The sequence below is a fragment of the Larus michahellis genome, chromosome 2 (genome assembly GCF_964199755.1).
Source record: "Larus michahellis chromosome 2, bLarMic1.1, whole genome shotgun sequence".
Classification (NCBI taxonomy): Eukaryota; Metazoa; Chordata; class Aves; order Charadriiformes; family Laridae; genus Larus; species Larus michahellis.
In genome coordinates, this window is record NC_133897.1 from 5,491,559 (window position 1) to 5,515,993 (window position 24,435).

Genomic DNA, 24,435 nt, shown 5'->3' on the forward strand with positions numbered 1-24,435 from the left:
CCACTGGAAAATAAGACCATGGCGTCTCTTTTCTTCCTCGTCCCCAGAATGATCCGTCCTTCTCTCCAAAGCTCTACTCTGCTCTCGGTGCCTTGTCCTACTAAACTGTCCATCCCATCCCACCTGCAAGAGGGGCTGAAAGACATGTTTTCTCTGTGCCTTACTTTTCCCAGGCTGATCTCTCTTTTCTCAACCCTGATCTCAGTCTCCCCACTTTGCCTCTCCTCTGGCTCATTATTCTAGATTCCTTTGTTCTGATGCCTCCTTTCTGTCAGATCATTTCCCTCATCCCAGCTTTTATTATCTCTCTTCTTTCTCAAGGCCTGATGCAGCACTGCATCTACAGGACTGGGTCCCTTCTTCCCCCTCCCTCTCCAAGCATCTCTGCTAATCCTCAGTTCCACACAGTAACGGCAGGAATTGCTTTGCTTCACAAAAAAGCCAGAGGAGTTATGTTCGTCTGATGGTTTTTCTTTTCCTCCCTGGCTCTAATTTGCGGTGAGTATTTTTGCAAAAGTGCTCATCCCCGAAGCTAACAATAAAACTGTGCGTGTGTGTGTGTGAGAGAGAGAGAGAGAAGAGGGAGGGAGAGAAAGCAATACAACAGTCTGGCAATGTGAGGCGGCATTGGAGAGCTGCTAGACCAGGGAAGCTGGCGAAGAGACGCAAACCCCTTACTCTGGGCTCAGCGTGATCCCATTGGTTCCCGAGCCGCTGTTTTAAAGCAAAGAAGAGCCTGGAGGATTGAACTGCACAGCCAGACGCAGACTCTCAGCCAAGTTGTCAGCACGCTGGGAGGAAGAGAAGCTCACACACGCACGAGATTGCAGGGTGTCCGCAGCTTGATGTTCGTTTGTTTCCAGGAAGGAAGAACGGAGAGTGAACAAAAAAAAAACAACAAAAAAACCCAAACAAAAAAACCCAAACCACAACAGAAAAGGGGGAAGGAGTCTGATCCAGTCCAGCAGTCCCGAGGGGAATAATGGATGTGACCATATCTCAGTTCATCTTAGAAGAATTTGATGTCAACTGCAGCCTCCTGGATCGTTTACAAGAGACTTTTTTAGAGAGTTCCTCTATCCCTTTCCTGGGCTTTGATGGTAGGAAACATTACCTAGCGAGGGGCTCGGAAAAGCTAAGATTCCGTTTGCTTTGTGATGCAAAGTGTGTCGCTTTTGTGCTTTCTCAACTGCTTCTTTTTCCCTTTCTGTCTCCTTTTTTAACGCAAAAGGTCCGTACTGCAATGCCACCACTGATCAGATCGGGACCTGCTGGCCCAGAACCTCTGCGGGGGAACTAGTAGAGAGACCCTGCCCGGAGTTCTTCAATGGGATCAAATACAACACCACAAGTAAGTACAAACTCCTTTCCTTCTCCCTCAGATCTGGTGTTGAGAAAGCGCCTGGGGAGACCCAAAATATATTTTCCATTAAAAAAAAAAAAAAAAAAAGAAAAAAAGTGTTAGCCTGGGAATCAACATTTCCTCTACATTCCAGCCTGTATATTTAAAATTCCTGCCTGGAATGATGCAGATTTCTCAAAAGCAGAGACTTTTGGACATTGATTCCTCTTTACTGCAGTGTATTTAGGTAGATCTGGGGAAAGATACCCTCTGCAATCTAAGGACGGTATACTGTGCTTTGTGTGTTTGTTCATGTGTAGATATGTGTAGCTGAAAGTATTTGTAGCAGTGCTTCAGCCAGTTGGATAATTAAAGAACCTTTGAGTTGTGAAGTACTTAGTCTTAACGCCTAAGAGCTGTATTTTGAAAAGATCTCCCTTTGAGATCTGTCTGTGTGAACAGGGGGACAAACTGGGCTGGAAGTTGTACCCAACAAACATAAGGCTGAGGTCTGGAATCTGTTTAGTAACTTCATCAGCGGTTGGCTTATGAGGCTGGTGTGGCTGCATCCTTACTGCAAGGGAAACAGTAGAGGATATCAAGAGGCGAATAATATTCAAAGCAAGAGAGTATGGGGGCTCCTTAGAAATCTCTTGGAACTGATGCTTTAGTCTTAGAGGTAAACAATCACGATGACTCACTAAAAATTTGTTATTCAGGCTGTCGGACCCAGGCACTCATTTCCTTTTCCTTATCTGTCAATACTGTTCAAACCTTTCATTAAGAGTTTTTAACATATTAGTTCCAAATATGTGTACTCACTTGTTTATCACTCATTTTTTAAGACTACTCGGTCTGCTTTTGACTGTGGGGAGCATTTCATTCCATGTTTCACTCTGAACTGTTGCTCGGGTGTTAGCAGTCTAATTTTCAGGTAGTGTTAATTTTATGGGGCTAGCGTTCTCAATAAGTCCTGTAAAAAAATGACCCTGTCATCTTAGACTGTATTTTTTAACTTGTGACAGTGAATATATTCTTTCCCCAGCTCTAGGTGTCAAGGGTCAGATAACTAGACAAAAGTTCTGTGTATTTGCTACGCGAAACAAAACCCTTTTCCAGATTTGTTCTTAAGGTCCAGCTTTTGACTCCTTGACTTTGAGCAGAGTAAAGAGGTTACCTCAGAGAACTGCAAGATCATCCCCAAACCCTCAAATGGGTTCTCTGACCCGTGCTCTTTGCAATAAAATAGGTGGGAACATGCAAAGGGCTGGGTTATGCTCTCTTTGATTATAGCAGGTAGTCTCCAGGACCTTACAATTTCAGTCAAGATCAGAAGAAAATTTCTGAGAATTAAGGACAGCTCAGCAAGTTGGTCAGATCCTAAAAGAGCAGCCATAGGAAAGCGTACCTCAAAGGAGTATGACTTTTTTTTTCCATTTCCTTTTTTTGGTGGGTCAGTATTTCCACTGCCTTATTTTTGTTTCTCTAGAAGGAAAGAAAGGAGGAGGAAAAAAAAAATGCATTATGGATGATTCCTTATTTATATCATAAACACAATGGAGACAATTTAAATATTTTTCCTGTGCATGGAAGGAAAAAATCTCGAATACCCCATTTTATTTTTATAAGCTCTGTTAGTGCTTTCAGTAGTTCATCAATGACCTGATTTAAAGTTCTTCCCCTCTCCACTCCTTCTCAATGGTGGCTAATGCTTGTATTATAGAGCTAATAAATTTTCTTAAATTCGCTGCTCTTAAAACAATGGCATGCTAATTAAAGACTGATGAAAATATATTATTGAAACACTGAAGCATTATTTTCTCATAGTCTGGGGAAATGGACATTTTTCTCCTTTCGACATAAAATGTGAGTAGTCACATTGAGAATGTGCATGCCTGCAGGACTGATTGGTAACGCCTACTGCTGTGTATGTAGCTTGGAATAGAAAACCAAAGCACACCGAAGCCGCCGTAAGTGGCTTTCACTTGATCTTAAACTCTTCCATCTGTGTAGCTCCTCCAAGCCGTGGCGCAGAAAAAGGAAGGACTGTGCTATTTGAGTCAACTTGTAAAGTTGGTAGCTTCCTGGGTGATAATAGTTGGTGATTAAGGCTTGGGAAGGCAGGTTAAGATTCGAATACGGAGGTGCAATCTCTTTTGTAATTTGAAAGACGCAGCAATTAGTACGTGCAGAATATGTCCACAGTTTGGGAACACCAAATACTGACACGGTGTGACTACTTTGACTTGCATTATTTCACCACCTCAGTTCGTGAGCTGACTAGCGGGCCATTTGAAATGAACCCCAAGGTTCTTAAAACCTAGACTGTGCACCTCGTGCAGATAATAAAATAAGCACAGACAACTGATAAAAAACGGGAAATGGATCTTACAGATTTCAGAAGTGAATAAACCATCTGCAAAGTGAAGGTTTGAACAGGAGATGGCTTGGATCAACGTGAGATTTCTGCCTAGGACATGTGGTGTAGGTTTGTCCTGTTTTGTTTTGCATTTTGGTGAGGCAAAGGGAGAAATGGTGGTGTGTAATATTGTACTGAATTGTTTTTAAGAGCAAAATCAGCCAAGTCTAGAAAAACCACTGTGCAATGTCTTTCTTCTGCTAAGGACTTACCCAGTTCTAGGTTGTAACTCAGCTATTTATTATAGTCATGCATCCCGTGTTTGCGAGCTGCCACCTTTACGGAACTATAGTGTACCTTTAGTTTGGTTTTGTATGTCTGTGAGAATATTTCCCGTTGTAATGTGTGTAAAACTTTCGGATTAAGTGATTTTTTTTGTCATTTTTAGAAATTAAGCTTTCAAAGATGCCAAGTTCCTACCAGTTTCATAAAAGTAGCTCATCGGCTGGAGGGAATGAACCCAGTAGCATTTCCCATAAATGAACGCATTTGCATTGTAGGCACTAGAAAATCCAGACTTGGAAGTGCCCGAACTCTATGAAAAACTTGTACCAGACTCAGTCAAGCACAAGACTGGCAATCCAGGCTGCCCAAGTTCGGGTACTCCTGGGGCTATTTCTGTGCTTTATTGTAGTCTCTGCGCAGGTAGTGTACGGAATTAAACACAAAATGCAACCAGTAGTTCCCATCACCACAGATCAGCGCATCAAAGGCTTTGGATGGAGCTGCCCTGGCTTGGTATCCATCTCGTCAACTGTCACACTTTGATTGTTGCTCTAACTCAGAACCCCTGAGTGCTTGGGTGGGGAATTCTATCAGACCCTGCAATGTGCCAGCAAAATTTAATGAAAGAGTATTTGAGTCAAAAAAATTAAGAACAAGAACTGGTGCATGAAAAAAAAAAAATCCCCTCCTGTTTGCCACTATAGGATAAACTGTTTGCATAAAATATTTCCATCCTAACAGCAAAAAAAGCCCCCTGGTGATTTTCTGTGTGTGTCTGTGTTTCTGTGTCTCTCTTGGGAACTGCTGAGTGACTCAGATAAGTTTCAGCTGGAATCGTAAAACAAAGTCTGTCAGCCTGAGAGTATTTTTCATCTCCAACACTTTGTTATTTTGGTGATTTTTTTTCTCTCTATTTGGGAAATAAAGTCATGCTGACAAACCAAGATCTGGCTACCCTGTGGTGTGATTTGTGAATATAGGCAAAACATTTTTTGACCCATCGTCTGAAAATGATGCCATCCACTTACAACTTTGCAATTGTGCAGTAAAGCTTATGTATTATTCTCAAAGGAAAAAAAAAAGGCGGGGGAGGGAATGTATGTGTTGGTGCAGTGTGTGGCTGTGCACTTGTCTCTGCTCAGGATCTATATTTAGCTAAAGATGACAATATCATTGCTGCCCTCTAGATTTGTTTATGCTTTGACAGCGTGAAGCTTTTATTCTTGTTTTAGGAAACAGATTAATTCACTTACTAGGACATTCTGGAGCTTGATTAATTCAGCAAATGGGCAGTAATGAGACGCTTTTTGCTGCTTGCAAAAACGTGGTCGTACATGCAAGTACTTACAGCATGTTACAGGCTAAAGTATATCTACTTTAGCTCTTTCCTCTCCCTACAAATTGCCCTGTTCATCTGCTGGACAGTAAGTGTTGACTCTTGTAGCCTTTGCTGTCTGATTTGAGTTTGTCGACACCAGCCAGCGCAGCGGAGGGGGATTCCATGGGAGACCTGTCCGGCCGGGGCTGGTCAGCTTTGTTTGTGCTGGCTGCAGGCAGGTGGAGGCATTGGAAGACCTCTGGCTTGCAGATTAAGACACACAAATCTAGGTGTTTCCACGTAGGTATCAACAGCTAATTTAAGTATCTAAGCTGTAATACAAGTTAGTGGAACTCTGATACAGAAGATGAAGCCTAGAGAGTTACTCAGCTCAACCTAAATGTACAGATCAGTTCAGGAGCCCTTGCAGAAGTATTAGTGTCATTTGATGTGGCCAGGGGTATCTTGCCTGGTATCTAGTTCCTGTTTCAGAGGGCCCAGGCCTTGCGTAGGTTTATCTTCCAGGTAAATATCTTGTGGTTATCTTCCAGGCCACATAGGTGCTGCAGATACTCTAAGACAAATGACACGATGCCTGTGTTTGGGCAGCTGAATTCATCCCTGGGTGTCTGTCGAGCTGAACTGAATCCAGAGCTGGGGATTGACATTAGGAGTCCAGACTGCTTTTGTGATCAACAGGAACAAAAGGTCTCTATAGCTCTAACTCTCTCTCTGCAAATCCCCCCTCTGTCTGTCAGTATAGGAAAGCTGTTTCATTGAGATAGCCACTTCAAATGAGTGTTTTGGGCACTACAAAAAGCATCCTCATCTTCTTCAGGGGCTATGCTGCTGAAAACAGGCACATAAGTATTGCTAAGCTTGCACAGATGGCGTTTTGGTCCCTCCTTGCCTACTCCTTGTTCTGAGGGTACGCACATCACAGTGTACACACACTGTGTCCTGGGGTGCATCAAGCACAGCATAGCTAGCTGGTCAAGGAAGACAAGTGTTCAACTCTACAATGCACTGCTGTGGCCCCACCTTGAGTCCTGTGTGCAGTTTTGGGCACCTCAATATAAGAAGAACATCAAACTATTAGAGTGTGTCCAGAGGAGGGAGACCCAGATAGTGAAAGGCATTGAGGACAAGACTTAAACAAAGCAGCTGAGGTTACTTGGCTTGTTCAGCTCGGAGAAGACAAGGCTGAGGGGTGACCTCATCGCAGTCTATAACATCCTCAAGGGGGGCAGCGGAGGGGACGGTGCTGATCTCCTCTTTCCAGTGACCAGCGACAGGACACAAAGAAACGGAATGAAGCTGCATCAGGGGAAGTTCAGACTGGACATCAGGAAAAGTTCTTCACTGAGAGGGTGGTCAGTCACTGGAATAGGCTCCCCAGGAAAGTGGTCACCGCACCAAGCCTATTAGAGTTCAAGGAGCATCTGGACGACGCTCTTAGTCGCATGGTTTAGTTTTAGGTAGTTCTGTGATGAGCAGGGACTTGGACTCAATGATCCTTATGGATCCCTTCCAACTTGAGATATTCTATGATTCTGCGATTCCTTGGTGGCCCTCTAACCAGCTGCCTTGTTGAACATTATTTGAATAGCGTTGGTGACTTAGCAACTGGACTGTTGTTCACGTGGATGGACATGGGAGAAAGAGCCATTGGCACAGGTATCAGGGTTGTCCCTATTGACATGGCTTACTCCACATTGAAAGAAAAATTCCTGCAGTTCTTTGTTGTCTCATCAAATGAATTAATAGCTCTTCTGTTTTGCATCCTCTCTCTTTTGAAACGGGTTAAAGAGATTATTTAATTTTTTAAAGAGCAAAAGAGCTAATTTTCATAGGTTAAACAGCCATTCTTTCATCGAGATTTAACCTCTGCCACTTTTCTTTCTGATTAATTATTGTTCAAAGTTCTTCGGGAGTGGTGGCTTCAGCTTGCAAAGAAAACATGAGCCTTGCTTGGAAATTGTTGTCACAGAGTCTTGTTCATACTATCTGGGTAAGACCTGTCCCGATAATTAGAGAAATGTGCACTTTTACGAGTGGCTGGCCTAGAGGTTCAATTAACATTTTCACTTGTGTTTTATCTTGTGTATTTTAGTGTCTTGAGCGCTGCTATTGATCACGTTAGCACGACTTTTTCCTCAAAGGTTATTGTGGTTTGATTTCCAAAGGGTGCATTTTTGGAAGCTAAGTCCCTTTGTAAAAGCCAGGGGCCCTCTATGCTCTGGTGGCCTTTCATCTTTATTGGAGAGAGAGAAATAAAAACTCCATCAACACGGCCGTGTAAGCATGATTTCTAGAGGTACAGCTGGATGCAGCAAGGAGATGCAGCTGAGGCGTGGACTGGGGAAAAGGACAAGGTGAGAGGAAGCATCCCAGCCTGAGGCGACAGATGCTAAGCAGTTCTGATGCACTGCCATTTGGATTGAAGGGCTCTCTATCTATTTAAAACACATGTCTGAAGTAAGAGTTTCAAAGGTCAATTGCACAACTTTCTCTTTTTGCTAGGCAATGCGTGTGTGTTTTCAGGCTCAGAAAAGTACTACGAAGCCTTAAAACTACTCCCACCTCATGCCTCTTCTGTAACCTTGTTAGATGTCCAGAAGGGTTTTATTCCAGTGGAATGCTTAATGACAGAAGGAGATTTGGGGTAATGAGAGATGTTTTGTGCCAATTTTAATTATGGACTCACTAGAAAAAGGCTGTTAAAAAAAAAAAGTCCGCAGTCTTGCAGAAACCATGTTTTAGCCATCCTGGGGTGATGAACACAATATTTTCGGCTAGGGAGTCAAGAGTACGTGAAAGTTAAAGGAAGGACACAGATGAGAAACCAAACAAACATGACAGAGAGAAAAGAAGGCTGGAATAGGAATTCTGGGGGAGGGAATAAAACAAGATTTTTAGGCTTGTAAAGCTTCTCTCTGAGGAGACCAAATCTGCAGTTGATTAGGTCAGCTTGAATCCAATAGCTTTGTATCCAGATCAAGATTTCAACCATCTTTGTTCACTTCTTTTGCTAGCTTAGGTTGAATTCTTCCACAAATACATCAGTGGGAGGCTCTTGATTTCAGTGCATGCACAGATGGGAGAGGCTTTACTTTTTTTTTTTCCCTCAAGTTTTTTGGTGTTTTTTTTTTTCTTTCCATTGTAAAGCATAATTTGTGGTAAGAGATCAGTCTGATTTTGCAGTTTGGAAGAAGAGTACTGAAAACAATACTTAAAAGGAGAAATGAAATTAACCCATCTTTCTTTCTCCCGCTACTATCATCCTGTGAAATGTGATTTCTTCATTGAGCACAGAATAATTGCATATAGTAAAATAAGAAGGTCGTTACTGTTACTTGAGTCCTGTTCAAGGACCTTTCCTCCAGCTAATTAGACAATGATTAGTATTTTTGTTCTTCACTAGTAAGTTATGAGGTGGCTTTGCTATGAACCTATTGTGTCTAATATTGGGATTCTCTTAAATTTAGGCTTGACTTTTGAAGTAGACTTCACACATTTCCCAGAGCCAGGACCTGCTGCTGCCATTCTGCATCGAGCCCATCTGATCCTCTGCCAAAGTCAGTCAGAGCTGACAGCGGTAGCAGGAGGCCTGGTCCTTTGCTTTGCCCCTCAGGGTGCAGACCCTGAACTTGTGGCAGAGGGGTCACCTCATCACCCAGGATGTCTGGGGAAAGTGACTTGTTGCAGCAAGAAAGCGATGACAGGTCTCTGAGAGGGCTTTGAGCCTTGTGGCCTCCAGGAGAGCCGGCAAACACAGGGTTGCCCGCATTAGTTTTGGAGGCTTCCCTGACCCTCTCTCTAAGGAAGCTGCCCCATCCAGCCATCCGTCACTTGCAGGAGATGATAGCGAGCTGTTGTCTAAGCTGACAGCAACTACCAGCTGGCAAACAGATGGACTGAGGTTCAGTTTCTTCCCACAAGTTAGGAATTAGACGATACTTGCAAAATCGTGTGCTTCTGTGGCCATGGGAGGAGTGGGAGAGGGAATGGCTCAGGAACGTATGGGGAAGGGAAATAATTGAATATGTTACAAAGGGACACAAAGCAGGAAATCCTCATCTCACAATGTCAAAATGAGAGGAGAAATCCCACTCAGCTACACCTAGTGTGGGGACTCTCTTGTGGATGTGGGATTTCTTGTTTTATTCTGCTTTATGACCCATTTTCCATCCAGACAAGCTGTGGGAGGATGAGGTCTGAAACCCTGCTGGGGAAGGTGAAATCAGCCGGTTCTCTCCAGTCGCTGAACACTTGAGACTGACTGCGGCTCACTGGGTTTCAGCCGCTGTGTTTATTGTCACAAAACCTTAGGGAGAGTGTCACTGAAGGAATGGTCACCCGTAGTTCCCCCTCTCAGCCACAGGGTGTCACTTAAAGTGCAGGTAAAGTAAGTGTCCACTGGCATCTGCACTGAGTCACTTGGGGGTGGAAATGATGGATGGGGTGACAGAAAACTGGTGTGAATAGTGGTCCTGGACTTTGTCCTGCTCTAATTACCGACAGTGCTGCCTCTGCAGCTTCCCCATCCTGCTGGGTGTTAAGAGAGACTCACGGGACAAGGACACAGAGGAGGAGGAGGTGGAGGAGGTTCTGGAAGGAATCCTGCTGTCCCTGTCATTGTGGAGCGCTTGCTTGAGAGCAGGTCACTGGCTGAAGGTAAGTGGGTTGTGGTGGTTTCACCAGGGCTGCTCTGAAAGGCTAAGGGAAGGGAAATGTGAAGCTCTGTTCCCAAGCAGGTGTGTGCTATGTTAGATGTGGAGCTCTGCAAAGCATAATGTAGCCGTTCAGGGGTGAAGCAACTCCACCAAAGAAGTTTAAGCAGTCAACAAGAACCTGCATTTGGATGACACAGGGATTCTTCCTTGCTGGACACACCATGTTCATTGCTGTAGTGCTTCCTAATTCATCAACCTGATCTCTCCTGCCTGATTGCTGTCCCCTGGCAGGGACTGTTAGATTCTCCCTGTGGACCCTCAGGTATTTACAGATGCTCTAAGTGCTCACACATAACACGAGTAACAAATAGGTATATTACAAGTGGGACAATAACTTCCTCAGCTGTGACTCTTTAACTTGCCTGTTGCTCATGGGGAGGGTGTTCTGCAGATCAGTAAGTCCATTGACTGGATTTAGGTTCTTCGTATTTTCCTCTGTGTTCTTCAGCGGCATGGAAGTATCTTTGCTGTTCATGTAATGGTGAATCTTTGTGACTTCTGTGGCTTGGAAGAACAGTACTTTAAGCTGTGTCCTGGTCCCAGTAAAGTTCTCAGACTCCAAAAGTCATGTAAGACTTTACTCATGGTCTGTTGTCCTGTGAAAGGAAAACTCTTACTCAGTTTTGGACCCCAACATTGCTTGCGACTTCACATCCAGATTAGGATAGCCATTTTTAGTAGCTTGAGAAGGCAATGAGAAGTATGATTTTCCATGGAAATTGGAGGGGAATGGATTTTTAGTCGGTATTTTCCTTTTTCAGTGCACTCTCATTCCCCTCAGATGTTACTTATGGAGTTAGTAATTGGTAGCTTTTGGGACAAATTACTAAAATCAATAAAACTCAGATTGGTTTATGCTGAATTCTTTCTCTGCTGTGCTGGGAATAACTGAGGGCCAGACGCTGCTCCATATGAGACTTGTGCAGTGAGAAGCAATCCACTGAAGCAAATGATAAGAACAGAAACTCAATGTTTTGTGTTCGTTTTTTTTAAAAAAGCCAGAAAAAACCTCTCCAGATCTCATGAAGAGTTTTCCTGGGAAAATGGAAGAAGAATGAACCATTCTCAATGCAGTTGCATTGTCTAAAACCCCTGGTGGTTGGAAAGCACTGACCACACAGTGACACAAGAATTAATGAAGTTCCTTATCCTCCTGAGTCAGCCAGGGAGCAAGTAGAGATTTGGAAAACAGAAAATGTTTTATGGAAATGAGACAAACAAAGAAAATAGGAAATTACTTTGCTGGTGCATCATCACCATTTTAACTAAACTTAGATGTGAACTCCTAGTGATTCTTTTTCTCACTGCTAAGAATTTTAATTTAACTTAATTATTGCTGAATTATGCCAGTAATACCTGAAACATCAGCATTTGTGTATTTCAAAGTACATAATGAGCAGTAATGACTGCTCATTACTTTTTGCAGAATCTCCAGGCTTGCCGCATTGATTGCTGCTTTTCAACTAGAGCAGCTAAGGCAGAGTTTGGAAGCAGAGGATATTTTCAAGGATCCTATTTTCTGTGCTGATCTTAGTACACTTGACCAACCAAATGCTCTTAGCTGTACTTGGAAACCAGTGGGGACAGCAGGTGTTCAGTTGCTGGAAGTGGATTTCTAGGTATCGTAAACTAGGGACACCCTATTCCTTTCTAAGACAACGGAATAAAAGGCAGTGGATGATGGGGGTGATGAAAAGCAGGGGCACTTCGTAGAGTCCTCCTAGTGTTAGGCTTCCATAGAGAAAGTGCCTAACAGGTTCCTGTCTGGAAGGACTTTCTTCTGTCCCAGGTGCTCTGGAGGGAGGTGGTGAGACCCTTGCCTTGGAAAGCCCTTTTCTTCAAGGGCTTATAGAATCATAGAATCGCCTAGGTTGGAAGGGACCTTTCAGACCATCTAGTCCAAACATCAACCTAACTCTGACAAAAAACATCACTAAACCATATCTCTGAGCACTACGTCTACCCATCTTTTTCAAAACTCCAGGGATGGTGCCTCAACCACTTCCCTGGGCAGCCTGTTCCAATGCTTGATAACCCTTTCAGTGTAAAAATTTTTCCCAATATCCAGTCTAAACCTCCCCTGGCACAACTTGAGGCCATTTCCTCTTGTCCTATCGCCTGTTACTTGGGAGAAGAGACCGACCCCCACGTGGCTACACCCTCCTTTCAGGTAGTTGTACAGAGCAAGAAGGTCTCCCCTCAGCCTCCTCTTCTCCAGGCTAAAAAACCCCAGCTCCCTCAGCCGCTCCTCATAAGACGTATTCTCCAGACCCCTCACCAGCTTCGTGGCCCTTCTCTGGACACGCTCCAGCACCTCAATGTCTTTTTTGTGGTGAGGGGCCCAAAACTGGGCCTGTTCTGAGCACTCCCTGCTTCAGGATGTGGATGGTGGGAAGTTGCAGGGATTTGCGCAGAGGTGAACCTGCCTTGTGAGTGGTGTGGGACTGCGTGGGAGGCAGGTAACACCGCCGCCACATCACAAGACCTCTGTAGAGTAAACTCCTTTATTTCTTCCGTGTCAACACTTTGTACTGAAGAAAGCCAGGTTCCCACAGATCCACATTTGGTTCATTTTGGCCATCAAATCTGATCTTCGTAATTTCCCACTTCACATAAACCGCACGTATAAACCAGTTGCCCCGTTACTGTGCCAGTATTTGACAAATGTCTCCCTCTCGTTAGGCCTCTCTAAAAATGAACATTTCCACCTGTCAGCTGGCAGCATTGTGACAAAGCTGACTGTGACTAAGGAAGCCTTCTTTGCAGCACTAAAATAAGAAGGCTTTTGGCTTGTTTTGTTTGAGAAGTGAGGGAACAAAGTACTGTTTGGATCTGCCTTCTGTTTCAAAGCCCAGGTCTCAAAAAGGACAGGGATGGATCCAAATGCAGCTATGGTGGTGCATTGCATTGCCCAGCCCAAGGGAGAGAAGCTGTAGCAGAGTAAATGCTGAGTTTTGCTGCTGTTCTTATTCTTCCTTGGGGGAGAACTAAAAGATCACTGCCGAGGTCTTATCTTGTAGTTAAGTCATCCCCATCCACCTACAAACCCATTCTCAGCCTGGTCTTGTCTTTTTCATCCTAATCTGTTCTTAATCCCTTCATCTCTCCTGTATTCATTGCACGTTTCTCCTGTAAAATAAATTCCGGCAGCAATAATAATAGCGGTTTTATTCTCACACAAGCACTTTGTTTTATTCCTTCAGTGACTGCTGAGGGGAATAAAAGGGTCTGTGAGCTGAATCAGAGGTGAGTGTGTCAGAAGAGCACAGGCATCATAGTAGTGTGTTTCAGTTTATAATGTCATGGGCATATGTAAAATGCCCTCCTGTAACTAGAAATATGATTAATAATAGTTTGATTTTTCAGTGAATGGGTGTAAAGTAGAAATTCGTGGTTTACTGATTCTCTGTTAGATCTCAGATGTGGATCCATGACTGAGTTGCTGTGATTACGTCCGCACACGGACAAGCAGAGGTGGAACACCTGACCACGCTCATTCCAGTTACAGGGACAGGGCCTGGAGAGAATTTGTGTTGTTATTTTTTCATCACTTCTTCACCTGGTTGGGTAACTGCACTCCTCCTGTCTGCCTTTAATGCATTACCTCTTCCAGGCTTTCTGTCGACACCCCAGACTCGGTTCCCCATTCCCTGCAGTAACCTGACTGGCACAGAGAGAACCGTGAATGGGGTAGACACATGAATGAGTCAGTGATGCTCTGTGACCATATGGAAATCGACTGTGCGTGCACTCAGCTTCTGGTACACCTGAGCTAAAATTCACCTTCTGAAATCTCAGGGAAATAAAATTGGTTTCCCCGTGGTAAGTCTGTTATGCGTCCAAGTCCTTAGTTTCATGAGTAGCTTTGAAAACTTTACTCTGATTTTACCAGTTACTCCTGGAAATGAAGAGTTTCTAGTGATTTTTGGCACTGAGCTGAGGATATCCTGGCTTTGCTTGGTGAAAATAAACATAGTGTGGCAACATGCCATATTGCAAGTTGGACTACATGAACTGCGCTGCTCCTTCTAACCAGAGTTTCTATGGTTTTGTGATATCCCTGCAGATTTCAAATGGATCCTTCAGTGGTCTCTATCATCAGTGTTTTGTTCTGCATGGACACCTGTGACATGGCACTTAGTGGTGGTGTTTTCTAGTTTCTAGGACACTTGAGCCATAAGCAGAATATGAAGAATTTGTATTACATGATGTGTAACAGAGCAAGAGTAGTCTCATTCTCTTGTTTGGATTCCATGTACCTATTGATGTATAACATGTAGTTTTTCTGCACCATTTTACTTGTTTTAGTTCATCCTTTGCTTGCTTTTAGAGCAATCAAGTGAGTCTCACAGGGCACTGACCTTTGTCTAGTTGCCATGTTACCTTAATGAAAATCAGCTGGAAAAGGCAGGGCTAATTGCTTCAATTTAATCCTGAAACGTTGATGACTCATTGATGGCTCATTCAGAAAAGCAGATACTCGAGGTAGAAGGACCAGATAAAAATAGCTTTCTTGAAGTGAAGTTAAGCAGTTTAAGTGCTGGAAGTTTCAAATGCCTAGGTGTTGCATGCTGTTTGCTGGAAACTTGAGCTCTGACTTTGGTGTCCATATCCTCTTCTACCTTGGGGTAAGAGGAATAAACCTGTTCAACTCTCAGAAGAGAGCACCAGTGACTTGGTTCAGACATCCTTCGGACAAACCTGGGGCTTGCATCCAAGCAGCGAGTTAAATGTCTGATGCAGGAGCTCTGCCACACCTGGGAGGTGACACTTTCTGAGGCCAGCTGGGAAATACATACAACAGTTCTCAGAATTAAAAGATTTTTCATCTCCCTAGGACTGACTCACTTCCACTGTTGATTTATTTCACTTCTACAAAAGGGAAGGAATTACAGAAGGTTGCAGGAAGAGTTGAAGTATGAGGGGAAAAAAGGATAGAGGCAGAGCAGAGCATCAGCCAAGCAGACTGGGAATGGAAGGGGAGGTTAGTGAGGTGAAAGTGAGCAGGGAGACAGAGACCTTGTGCCTGGAGAAGAACGGTGAGTTAAGAGTCGCTATGGGAATGTGTGAGGGTGGAGCTCCTGCAGAAGGCTTTAGTGAACGGGTTAAGTGATTTAAAATGCAGAAATGCCATTGTGCAGGAGTAAGAGTTGGCAGTGTCGCGTGGAAGGTAGCGCAGAGGTGAGAAGCAGAAACCAGCTCCTAGACAATTAAGGACAAAGTGTTGTGAGGTTAGACGGAAAGGTGGTGTAACTGAACACAGGTGAGGAGATGAAAAGGTGGCATAACAGAACACAAGTGAGGAATGGCTCAAATATTAGTGCTGCCAAAGAACGCAGTCCACGAACCCTGATGGAGGGAGGGGGCAAGCGTTAGGTGACACACAGAAGGTGTTTCTGGGGAAGAACTGTATTGCCATGCCAGCCAGCTGCCAGCTGTAAGACAACAAGCAAAAATATCCCAAAGAACAGCAGGTGGGAGAAGGGAATTGTTGGTTAAATGCCAGATATAAAGAATAAGCGTGATACGTGCTGTACTGCATCCAAGGCAGGCAGGATAGAATAACAGGCGCAATTACTGACAGCAGTGCCACCAGAGTCTCTGAGCAAATTAAAACTCAACAGAAGAAAATGTCAAAGCCAACATTTCTGTCTTGTAAATGAAAAGGCAATGTGCAGCTTGATTTCCAGCATGTTTGGCCTAAGTACTTGCTCTCTTTCCCTGCTCCCGTGGGACGAGATGTTCATAGACTAGTTTCATTCATGATCTTTTCTTTCTTGTCCCCGGAGTTGGTGTGCAGGTGGGTGACAGGATCGCAACCTCACATTAGAACCACTTTGTTTCTGACTGCGTTGCCTTGACAGGGCAGCTTTCAGCGTTACTGCGAAGATTTGCCTGACCATGGCATGCCCTAATCCATCACGTGTGGGGTTGTTCTGGTACCCTGCTACAGTCGAGAGACAGCGTTTGTGGTTGTGCCAGTTTGAAAGGGATAGGAATAGGGTATTTTCATGCTGAATGCAGCTCTTAACTGTCAGAACAGACAGTAAATGAGACCTATTTCATACCCTGCAACTGACCTCAGACAAGCTGCTTCAGTCTCCTGTCCTTCACTCATGGCCCTTGTAATGTAACTCCAATAAATCAGGAACTCTGAAGCCTTCCAGCTCCATAAAGACTTCTCTCCTGCTTTTTTGGTTTAGAGCGCAAGAAGTTCCCTGCTAATATATCACCTCTATTTCTCAGTATCATTCATTTCTTTGGGGCTGAGCAGGACAGTTTTGAGGACAGAATCTGTGTTTTGCAGTCCTTTATAAGAGATTTCATACAAAGACTTTCAGAAGTACAAAGTGCTAAGCAGGTGGTTGGATTTCAATATCTTAATACCGTGGTCTCCAGGACTCTCTTTCAGCAATAATAATCTTTTGTTCTCAAAATGAAAACATGAACTGAATGGAAAGCATCCCTTTGAGTGGTCTGGGAAAACTGAAGTAATTAACATCTTCAGAGTCTCAAAAATATCCATGAGCTTGGACATTTAATCTGTGTAAGTGATAGCTACAGTTACCAATATATTTCTGTGTTTAACCATATATTTTCACAGCTCATCTTTATCTCTTTATTTTCATGCCTTATTGTCTTGGTGCAGATCTGCTGGTCTGTAGCACCTGCAATTTTTCTATGTGCCAAAGGAAATGCTTAGTTATCAAAATTACATTTATTCAGCTATTCGGTGCTCTTCTCTGCAATGCAGAGTTGTTTCCTAGGCTACATTTGCTAGTATAATACATATTCTGTTGTCAGATATCCCATCCGGTGGATTTTGCCTTATTTCTTGATCCAGTGAAGATAAATTATTGAACTGTCCTGCTTTGTCAGTGGAGATTGTCTTCATTTTCCATAAGCTGAGTTTAGTTTTTCAAATTTTTTTTTCTGCAAATACACTTCAAATACAACATACAACATTGTAGCACAAAGGAAGAAGAGGAATTCAAACTCTCAGGCAACGACGTGAGAAAGACAATATGTTAGAAGAAAACAGCCTTTGATCAGGCTCTGCATTGCCTTTTCGTGCTAAAACCAAAGAAACGGTATATTGATTCTCTGAAGGCGAACAGAAATAATTCTGTTTAATATCCGCCCCATGAATGCGGTGCAGCTGTGAGCAGTGCAGGTGTGTGATGCAGTGTCACTAGGGTCTGGGCAGCCCACGGGCGTAAGAAATGAAGTGGTATTGAACACAGTAGCTTAACTCTCGGTTAAAGAAAGTGCAGAATCAGGACCTATACTGAGGTAAGTAGTAGAAGGAGATACAAAGCTATTGTCAGGACAAGGGGTACAAGAAGAGAAAATTAAGGAAAACTAGGAATGGGGGAGGATTAGAGGTTTTACTGTGCATTGTGGGGCTTTGACGCATCAGTGGGGCTGACACAGAGACTATCCTCACCTTCTGTATTGGGCTAAATGTTCACCCCATGCTCACAGACATTAATCTGTTTACAAGTCAGCTTCTGGTTTGCTGCAGTTTACAACAGGCATTTGCTATAAATCAGTGTCTTTTGAGTGCCTCTGCTTAATGGTCGTCTCAGCTTTCTGTGCTCTGGGACAAGACAGCCAGCTGGAGCCAGCCAGGTTTACAGTTACAGTCCTTATCCGCGAATGGATGTCATTAACTTTCCCCTCTGTTCAACCTTCGCAGCTATTTCCATTGCCAGCAATGACTGAGATGAGTTAATTACACAGATTATGCAATTTTGCTGTACATAATACATATAATTTTGTAATGAAGGAGTAGTGCTATGTAGTAACATTTCACATAAACCTGCCTTTGACTACAAGGGTCTGGCAGGAAGCTTTGCAAGAGAAACTTTGCGTGAAAGAGTTAAATAAGAGTCAAATCATTGATAGGGAAAAAAGATTTTGAGACACTTCTATGTTCTTTTGGAAGTAAGTGCTAATATAGCCACAAAAATGTTTTTTTAATAAGTTGGTTTCAGCTCCAGTATTAAGCAATGTCCTGAATGCTTAGATGAATCCCGTGAATGCATGCAAATGTAGATGATTCTTTGCAGCTTTAGAAGATTTGGGGTTTTTGCAAGATCAAGCAAAACATTTTTTTGTTTGTTTGTGATATTGCTGTTTGTTGTTGTGATGTTGTTTCTTTGTTGCAGTATTTTCCTGTTTGCTTCTTCCTGTATGGGCCAGGTTACGGATGATGATTTTTGATAGTAACGGTTACCTTCATTTGGCTTGTGTTGTTGTGGTGCATTGGGACCAGGTTATTTTGTTTTGTAGGCTCTAAACAAACTTTGGAAAATACGTGCTGCCCCAGGCAACTACTAGGAGTCTCTAGAAGGCCACAAAGTGTGAGAGAGGAAAGAGAGGAGATGTATTGGGTTTACATGGCAAGGTTTTGATAGCAAAGGGGCTGCAGGAGTGGCTTCTGTGAGAAGAGTTCAGGGGCTACCCCCATGTTGCGCAGAGCCAGTTTCAGCTCTTTTTAATTAAACTGTCTTTATTTCAACCCACGCATTTTTAATGTTATTTTATCCCCCTCTCCTGATGAGGAAAAGCAGAGCGCGAGCAGTCTGGTGGGCACCCAGCAGCCAGCCAAGGTCAACTCACCACAGGAGGATATGAAATAAATTCTGACTTTTTTTTTTTTTTTTTTTTTTCAAAATTCTTAAAGCTTGGAAATATGGCTATGGGGACTGAATGCTACAGAGCAGATGCTGTGGTCCTAGGGAAGTGCTTCCAGAAAGATAAACTGGGGCATTTGAATGGAATTTGCAGATGGAAATTTCTATGAAGTCTACCCAAGTTGACTTAATTTCTAGTGGCATATCCTGCCTGGAATATGGAAGGAGATGAGTGATTTCCCCAAAGAGCTGTGCCAAGGGATAGGTCTGCTCTGCAGAGGTGTGATTTAAACTGTTGACTGTAACGGTGGCACCTGGTGTAGCTTGACTTAGTACTAATAACATCAGACCTGTAACGGCACAACCACTGGTTTCTCATGCTCTAGCCAAAGGTGGAGATGTCGATGCTTGGGTGTGCTACTGCAGTCTCGCTGCCCAGTTCGGATTGCTTGTGTTCCCATGACTTCTCTGTAAATACTCCCTACAGTCATGATTCTCATATAGCTGTTTTGTTGATCTCTGGCTGTATTTTAAGACAAGTGTAAATGTTTTAAATTCAACACATGGTCTATAGCTAAATGCGCTAACTGGTTTTTGATCGCAGAAAACAATGAGGATTCAGCGTGCAGACTGAAAAACATTTTTATCTCTTAACAGCTTAGTGAAGTCATATGGAGAAATTCTCTCTGCCTGCAGCACATATCCTTTCCCAAAACAGACACCAGACTAAACTGACTTGTTATTTTTACCTGAAGTTCTAGGTTGGTTGTCTGTCTTCAAAGGATTTCAAAATCGATCTTCTTTCGTTGAAACACTCACTGTTCCGTAGTAATTGTCTTCATGCCTTACAAATATCTTTACACTTTCCTGGAATTTCTGATATCGTGTCCTATTTAATATGGTCCTTAAAATTGCACGGAGCTGTGAAAGCTGAATGCGTGTTTCTACCTTAGCTCCAAAGATGAGGAGCTCAATTTTCAGACAGTCTGGTGCCATCAGCTGAATGTCAAGGAACTATACCGTGACACCTCCAGGCTTTCCTTCACTAACTGCTCTCCGTTCAACAGATCTTGGGGGAATTCAGTTTCCACAGTTTCAGTAGGGTTTGTGAATCCATTTTCCTCACAGCTATCACAAGGGAAGTTGTCTTTTTCCTGCTGTTTCACAGGATTTTAGAAAGGGCAGATGGTGAAGCTCTTGCTCTTCAGCATATTTTTTTTCCATTTAACTAAGTAGGACTCTCCCAAAGGCACTTGGAATGTCACTGAAGGAACTGACACTAATGTTTAACTGCGCAAACTTCTTACTTCTGTCGGTACAGACGTTTCGTCTGGTTACAGAATGAAGACGTGTTTAGAAAGTTGCAACAGCTAAGGATGTATTAGTGCTACTCTTATGACTCACAAAATCCTTCTACAAATGTGCGTGTAACTCAGTGTTTAAGTTCTGGGATCGGTTATTTTGACTGATCATGAACAACAGTATTTCAGGATGGAAAAATGCATAAGTAGGAGGTAAGTGGCAGAAAGGGAGAGGGGAGGAAGATTTAAAGGAGGATTTGTAAACTGGTTGCATGTAATCAAGTAGCATTCTCTGCAGTCTGAAGCATCCTGTGAATAGTTTTCATAAATTATTTTCAATACGAAGGTAACAGAGACACTTGAAATAACTGGTATATCTGTACTGCACTGTAAATTATTTAAACAGAGATAATGAGCTATATTCTTCTCTTAGACTAAATTAAATCCCCAGTAATTCTCTGAAACTGAATGTTTCTTCCTATCATATTCTGGATGCACAATCATGTAACAGCTAATTATAGCGATTAACTGAATTTCACAGATGATGACCAGAAGAAGCTGTTACATGATGTGTGTTGCATCTCCTTCATGTTTCAAAAATAATGAGAACGAATTTGAGTTAACATCATGCTCTCGTTAGAAAGTCTGCTAACCTTCTTCTGTTGATTGATCCAAAGATAAATTCTTGTGCACAGGAAAGGAAAAGGCATTTTATCCTAAACACTTCATGTGTAATTACAAAAAGAATCTTCTATCTACGTAAAGATTTAGATTCTATTTTAAGAGGAGAAGAGTTAAAGGGTAGTGCATCGAATGATCTCATTTTACATGATATAATTAAGATCAGATAGCTGAAAAGAAAATAATTCTTGGTAATGATTTCCTTTAAAAAATCTTTAACGGGAACTACTCCAGGATGTTGTAACTGTGTAAGTGACAGTAAAGTTGTCTTTTACTCACTACCGTTTCATTTAGGAAGTGTTATGCAGCAAATCTTTCCTTGTCAGTTACAGCAGGTGAAATGAAGGTTCAGCTGTGAACTTCATAATCTGCTTTTTTTTATGATGGCTGGGTTGAGCCTGTCTTTTATACAAGTGTCGGGAGCACTTACGTAAAGCCGTCCTTCCCTTGGTGCGCTCGCTGTGATCATCGCTTCTTTGGGAATGCAGGTTGGTTCCGTGCTGTGTGTGTTCGATGGAGGCTGATGGCAACTCTGTCCTGGAACAACCGTGTTCGTTATTAACTGTGACCTGTGACTGTTTTTTTCGTTATGCTATTTGCAGTCTTCTCACTGTCTGGCTTGGATCCTGCATCCTACCTCCAGTTTCTTCTTATTATGCTGTTTCTTCATATCCTTACCCCATAGAAAATTAGGAAAGGTGATGTTCTCTCTTTCATGTGAGTATATTTAGAGCACGAATGAGGGCCTGGGTCTCTGAGGTTTTTGCTACTGTAACTCAAGGCAGTGCTGTACAAAACCTCCCAATGTCACTTCAGAAGAAAGAATCTAATTCGGAAGACTCAAAACGTTCTTTTGTGAGTATTAATCCATCACTACTCCTGCTAAAACCATAGAGGGATCAAAGTCCAGATTCAAGGAGTATTAACTTCTCTTCGGTAGCTATGGCTTGCGTCGTGTTCCATTTGCGCCTTAGGTGACCCTGCCACGTCACGCCCTTCATGAAAGAATGTACAGTTTCACTTAGATTTTTTTACTGTAGAACTATTCTAGGCTCCATGCTGGAAAATTGTAGCATTGTAGTTGCTGAACCTCAAGATCCCAAAATAAATTCTTGTTTGGCCCGTATACATAAGGTGGGATTTATCTCACTGAATTTTAGCCATCTCTGAATGGTGACTAATCTAAGCCTGTATTCTCAATTCCGTTTCTGGTCAACAGAGAAAGACGCATAGACAAAATCACCCTCTGGGCATGCCCGTCTTTTGTAATAACCCGAGAAGATTCCACATCTGCACTGCTTCTGTGATTAAAAGGAAGTACACGAGGAAAGCTTGTTTTACCTTGTCTTGAAGATGGAAAGACTACTCGAGCGGGCATTTAGAGTCATCATTGCAATGCAAGCAAAAGAGGGAGCTCAAAGAAGTCTTCAGGTGTAGTTTGTGACAGCTAATTAGCCTTGCCAGACCGGCTGAGATGCTACAACAGCTAATTAGAACTCAGCAGTATGGATCTTTGTACATCATTTTGTTACTTTTTAAAAAACTTTGTTTCTTTTCTTTATTCCTCTCCTATCTTGTCTAGAGATAAAGGGTGACCTGCATATGGAATTATATGCCTTCAGGGGTGGCAAATGCATTCCTGAAGGAAAAACTGCAGGACTTCCAGAAGGCCTTTGCCATTTTGCATTACTCGGTGAAAGGGAGATGATAGAGCAGTTGGAGATAGACTGGGTCTCCCTATTGCAGTATTTTAAAATAAAATTTGTAGAGTGAAAATGGAAACAAACAGTGTTAGAACTGAATAGAACAGCACTTACTTAGTCTCTTGAGGCACTGGGCCAAAATGAACATTTCCAGTGGAAACTGTAAGTGGCTGCTTATTTTTCTTACAGAAAAGGCTTCAGGACTTAGATGCTCATTTGTGCAGAGGTTTTATGTTGCACTGCAGTTTTTTTTGTGTTGACATTTAATTAAAAGTAGGTCCAAGCTGTCAAGCTAACATACTTTTCAACAATATTATGTAGCTTTTCTGTACCTCAATCATAACGTGCAGATGAAGGTTGTATTGCCATAAAATGTAATTCACTGTTTTGTAAAGGCAATCAAAGTTCCACCCTAACTTAAAAGAAAAATGCATAGAAGTTACCTTTTAATTCATCTATCAAGGAAAACAAGCCTAATATCACCTTTTCCACACTTGATATATAAGCGGGTAGCTCACTGTTATTTGGCAGATGAAGTCAAAGCTGTGTTGCTTGAAAAGTGTTATAAATTTGAGACACCTTTTCATGCACTTTTGATTCTTTGAAGTCCGACGTAGTTTGTCTGCTCATTCACACATCTCTGTTTTGTTTTGTTTTTTTTTTTTCCTTCTACAACACAGTTGTTCCTGGCAAACTTGGGATTTAAGATGCTATGGTTTGGTACCAAGTAGAACACGAATTAAGCCATCCTCACTTGCATACCCAATGGTTAAATAGTGCACGCTCAACTTGCTCTCAGGGGGTTAATTCTGTGGTTGAGACAGAAATGGCACTGTGGATAAATCTGCCTCAGTGTAAGAAATGTAATGTATGAGTTCCCAGTAATGTTTTTCTTTTCATAAGAGAAAAACTGTTACCAAAGAAGTTAGTAAGTATCTAAATGGGAGAGTCTCACCTAAATGGAAGTGAAGACGAGCACTAAACAGTTCTCCTAGGTGAATGAGCACTTTCAGGCATATTTTACTTGATGTTATTGCTCTCTTTGTTGAAAGGAAATGGTAATCTCTTTAAAGACACCTTTTTTTTCTTCTGTTTCTCTTCTCCTCTTCTTGCATTCTTACTGTAAACAACCAGTCTTAGTGCCTATCTTCCACGTCAGCATGACAGGAAATCTGCAACTATTTGAAGAGCAAGCTAATTCAGCTACTAAATGACAGGAGCTTTCTACAGCATCCTGCCTTACGGTCTTTTCTGCAGTTATCTGTATTAAACTGTAAATCTCACGTGTGCTGAAGCATCACCGACTCTTTTATCCTCTTTGAAACACCTAGAGAATTTTCCTCCACCTGAAGTTCTTGGATGATGTCCTTGCTGGATGCATCATTTGTTTAGGGATGGTGCTAGGGTAAGAAGACTGACTTGCTTTCCTCTTACCTCCCTCTTCCCATCTTTTGTTTCCCCAGTGCCTCATTCATGCTTATATTGTCCTTTGGGAACCACACTAGGCTCTGCAGATGGATCTGTATTTTTAAAAAAATAAAAATAAAAATAAATAAAAACAACAACAGCAAAAAAGGAAAAAACCCTAAGCATACACATGCCCCATTTTTATTCATTATTTTCAGTCTGGATCCAGTTGATAGTGTTTCTTCAGAATCTCTGGAGCCAGTGTTTTCCCCAGTTTTCCCTGTGGCTGATGAAACCAACAGATCTGGGTTCTGAAAGCTTCAATTCTAGAACTAAAGAGAAGACCTTCATAGTCAGCCTCAGAAAAAGGGGAAAAAAAAAAAAATTAAATGTAGGGAAAGGTTTTCTTTATCATTAACATAAGCATCTTTCCTTCTTGGTTAGAATATGCTCCTTCTCAGCAATCACAGAAGGGGAAGAGGAGTTCTAGCTTTCTGGGACAAGGGTCTGATGGCTTGGAAACAAGCACAGACGAGCCTGGGCTGTAGTACTCATTTATAGTATACACCCTCCGGTCTCTTGCAGGACTGGAGAAATTAAAGAATAATAATTTTAACCAGAAATAAAATTTAAAAGATGGCCTGAAAGTGAAGAATTAAAGGTA

General features: G+C 42.5%; 1 protein-coding gene across 3 annotated transcripts in view; it reads left to right on the plus strand.

Annotated features, from left to right (window-relative positions):
- Positions 1 to 24,435, plus strand: part of CRHR2 (corticotropin releasing hormone receptor 2) — a 168,019-nt gene that overhangs the window by 51,203 nt on the left and 92,381 nt on the right. The window contains exons 1-2 of one of the 3 annotated variants that reach the window (XM_074574000.1): positions 401 to 498; positions 1,232 to 1,351. Coding sequence is in view for 2 of the 3 variants with exons in the window: in XM_074573999.1 (XP_074430100.1) it covers positions 983 to 1,100; positions 1,232 to 1,351 (238 nt within the window). In the remaining variant the exon portion in view is untranslated. Of the gene's footprint in view, positions 1 to 400; positions 499 to 568; positions 1,101 to 1,231; positions 1,352 to 24,435 lie in introns of those variants that run through there. The other 2 variants (XM_074573999.1, XM_074573998.1) reach the window with 2 other exon arrangements.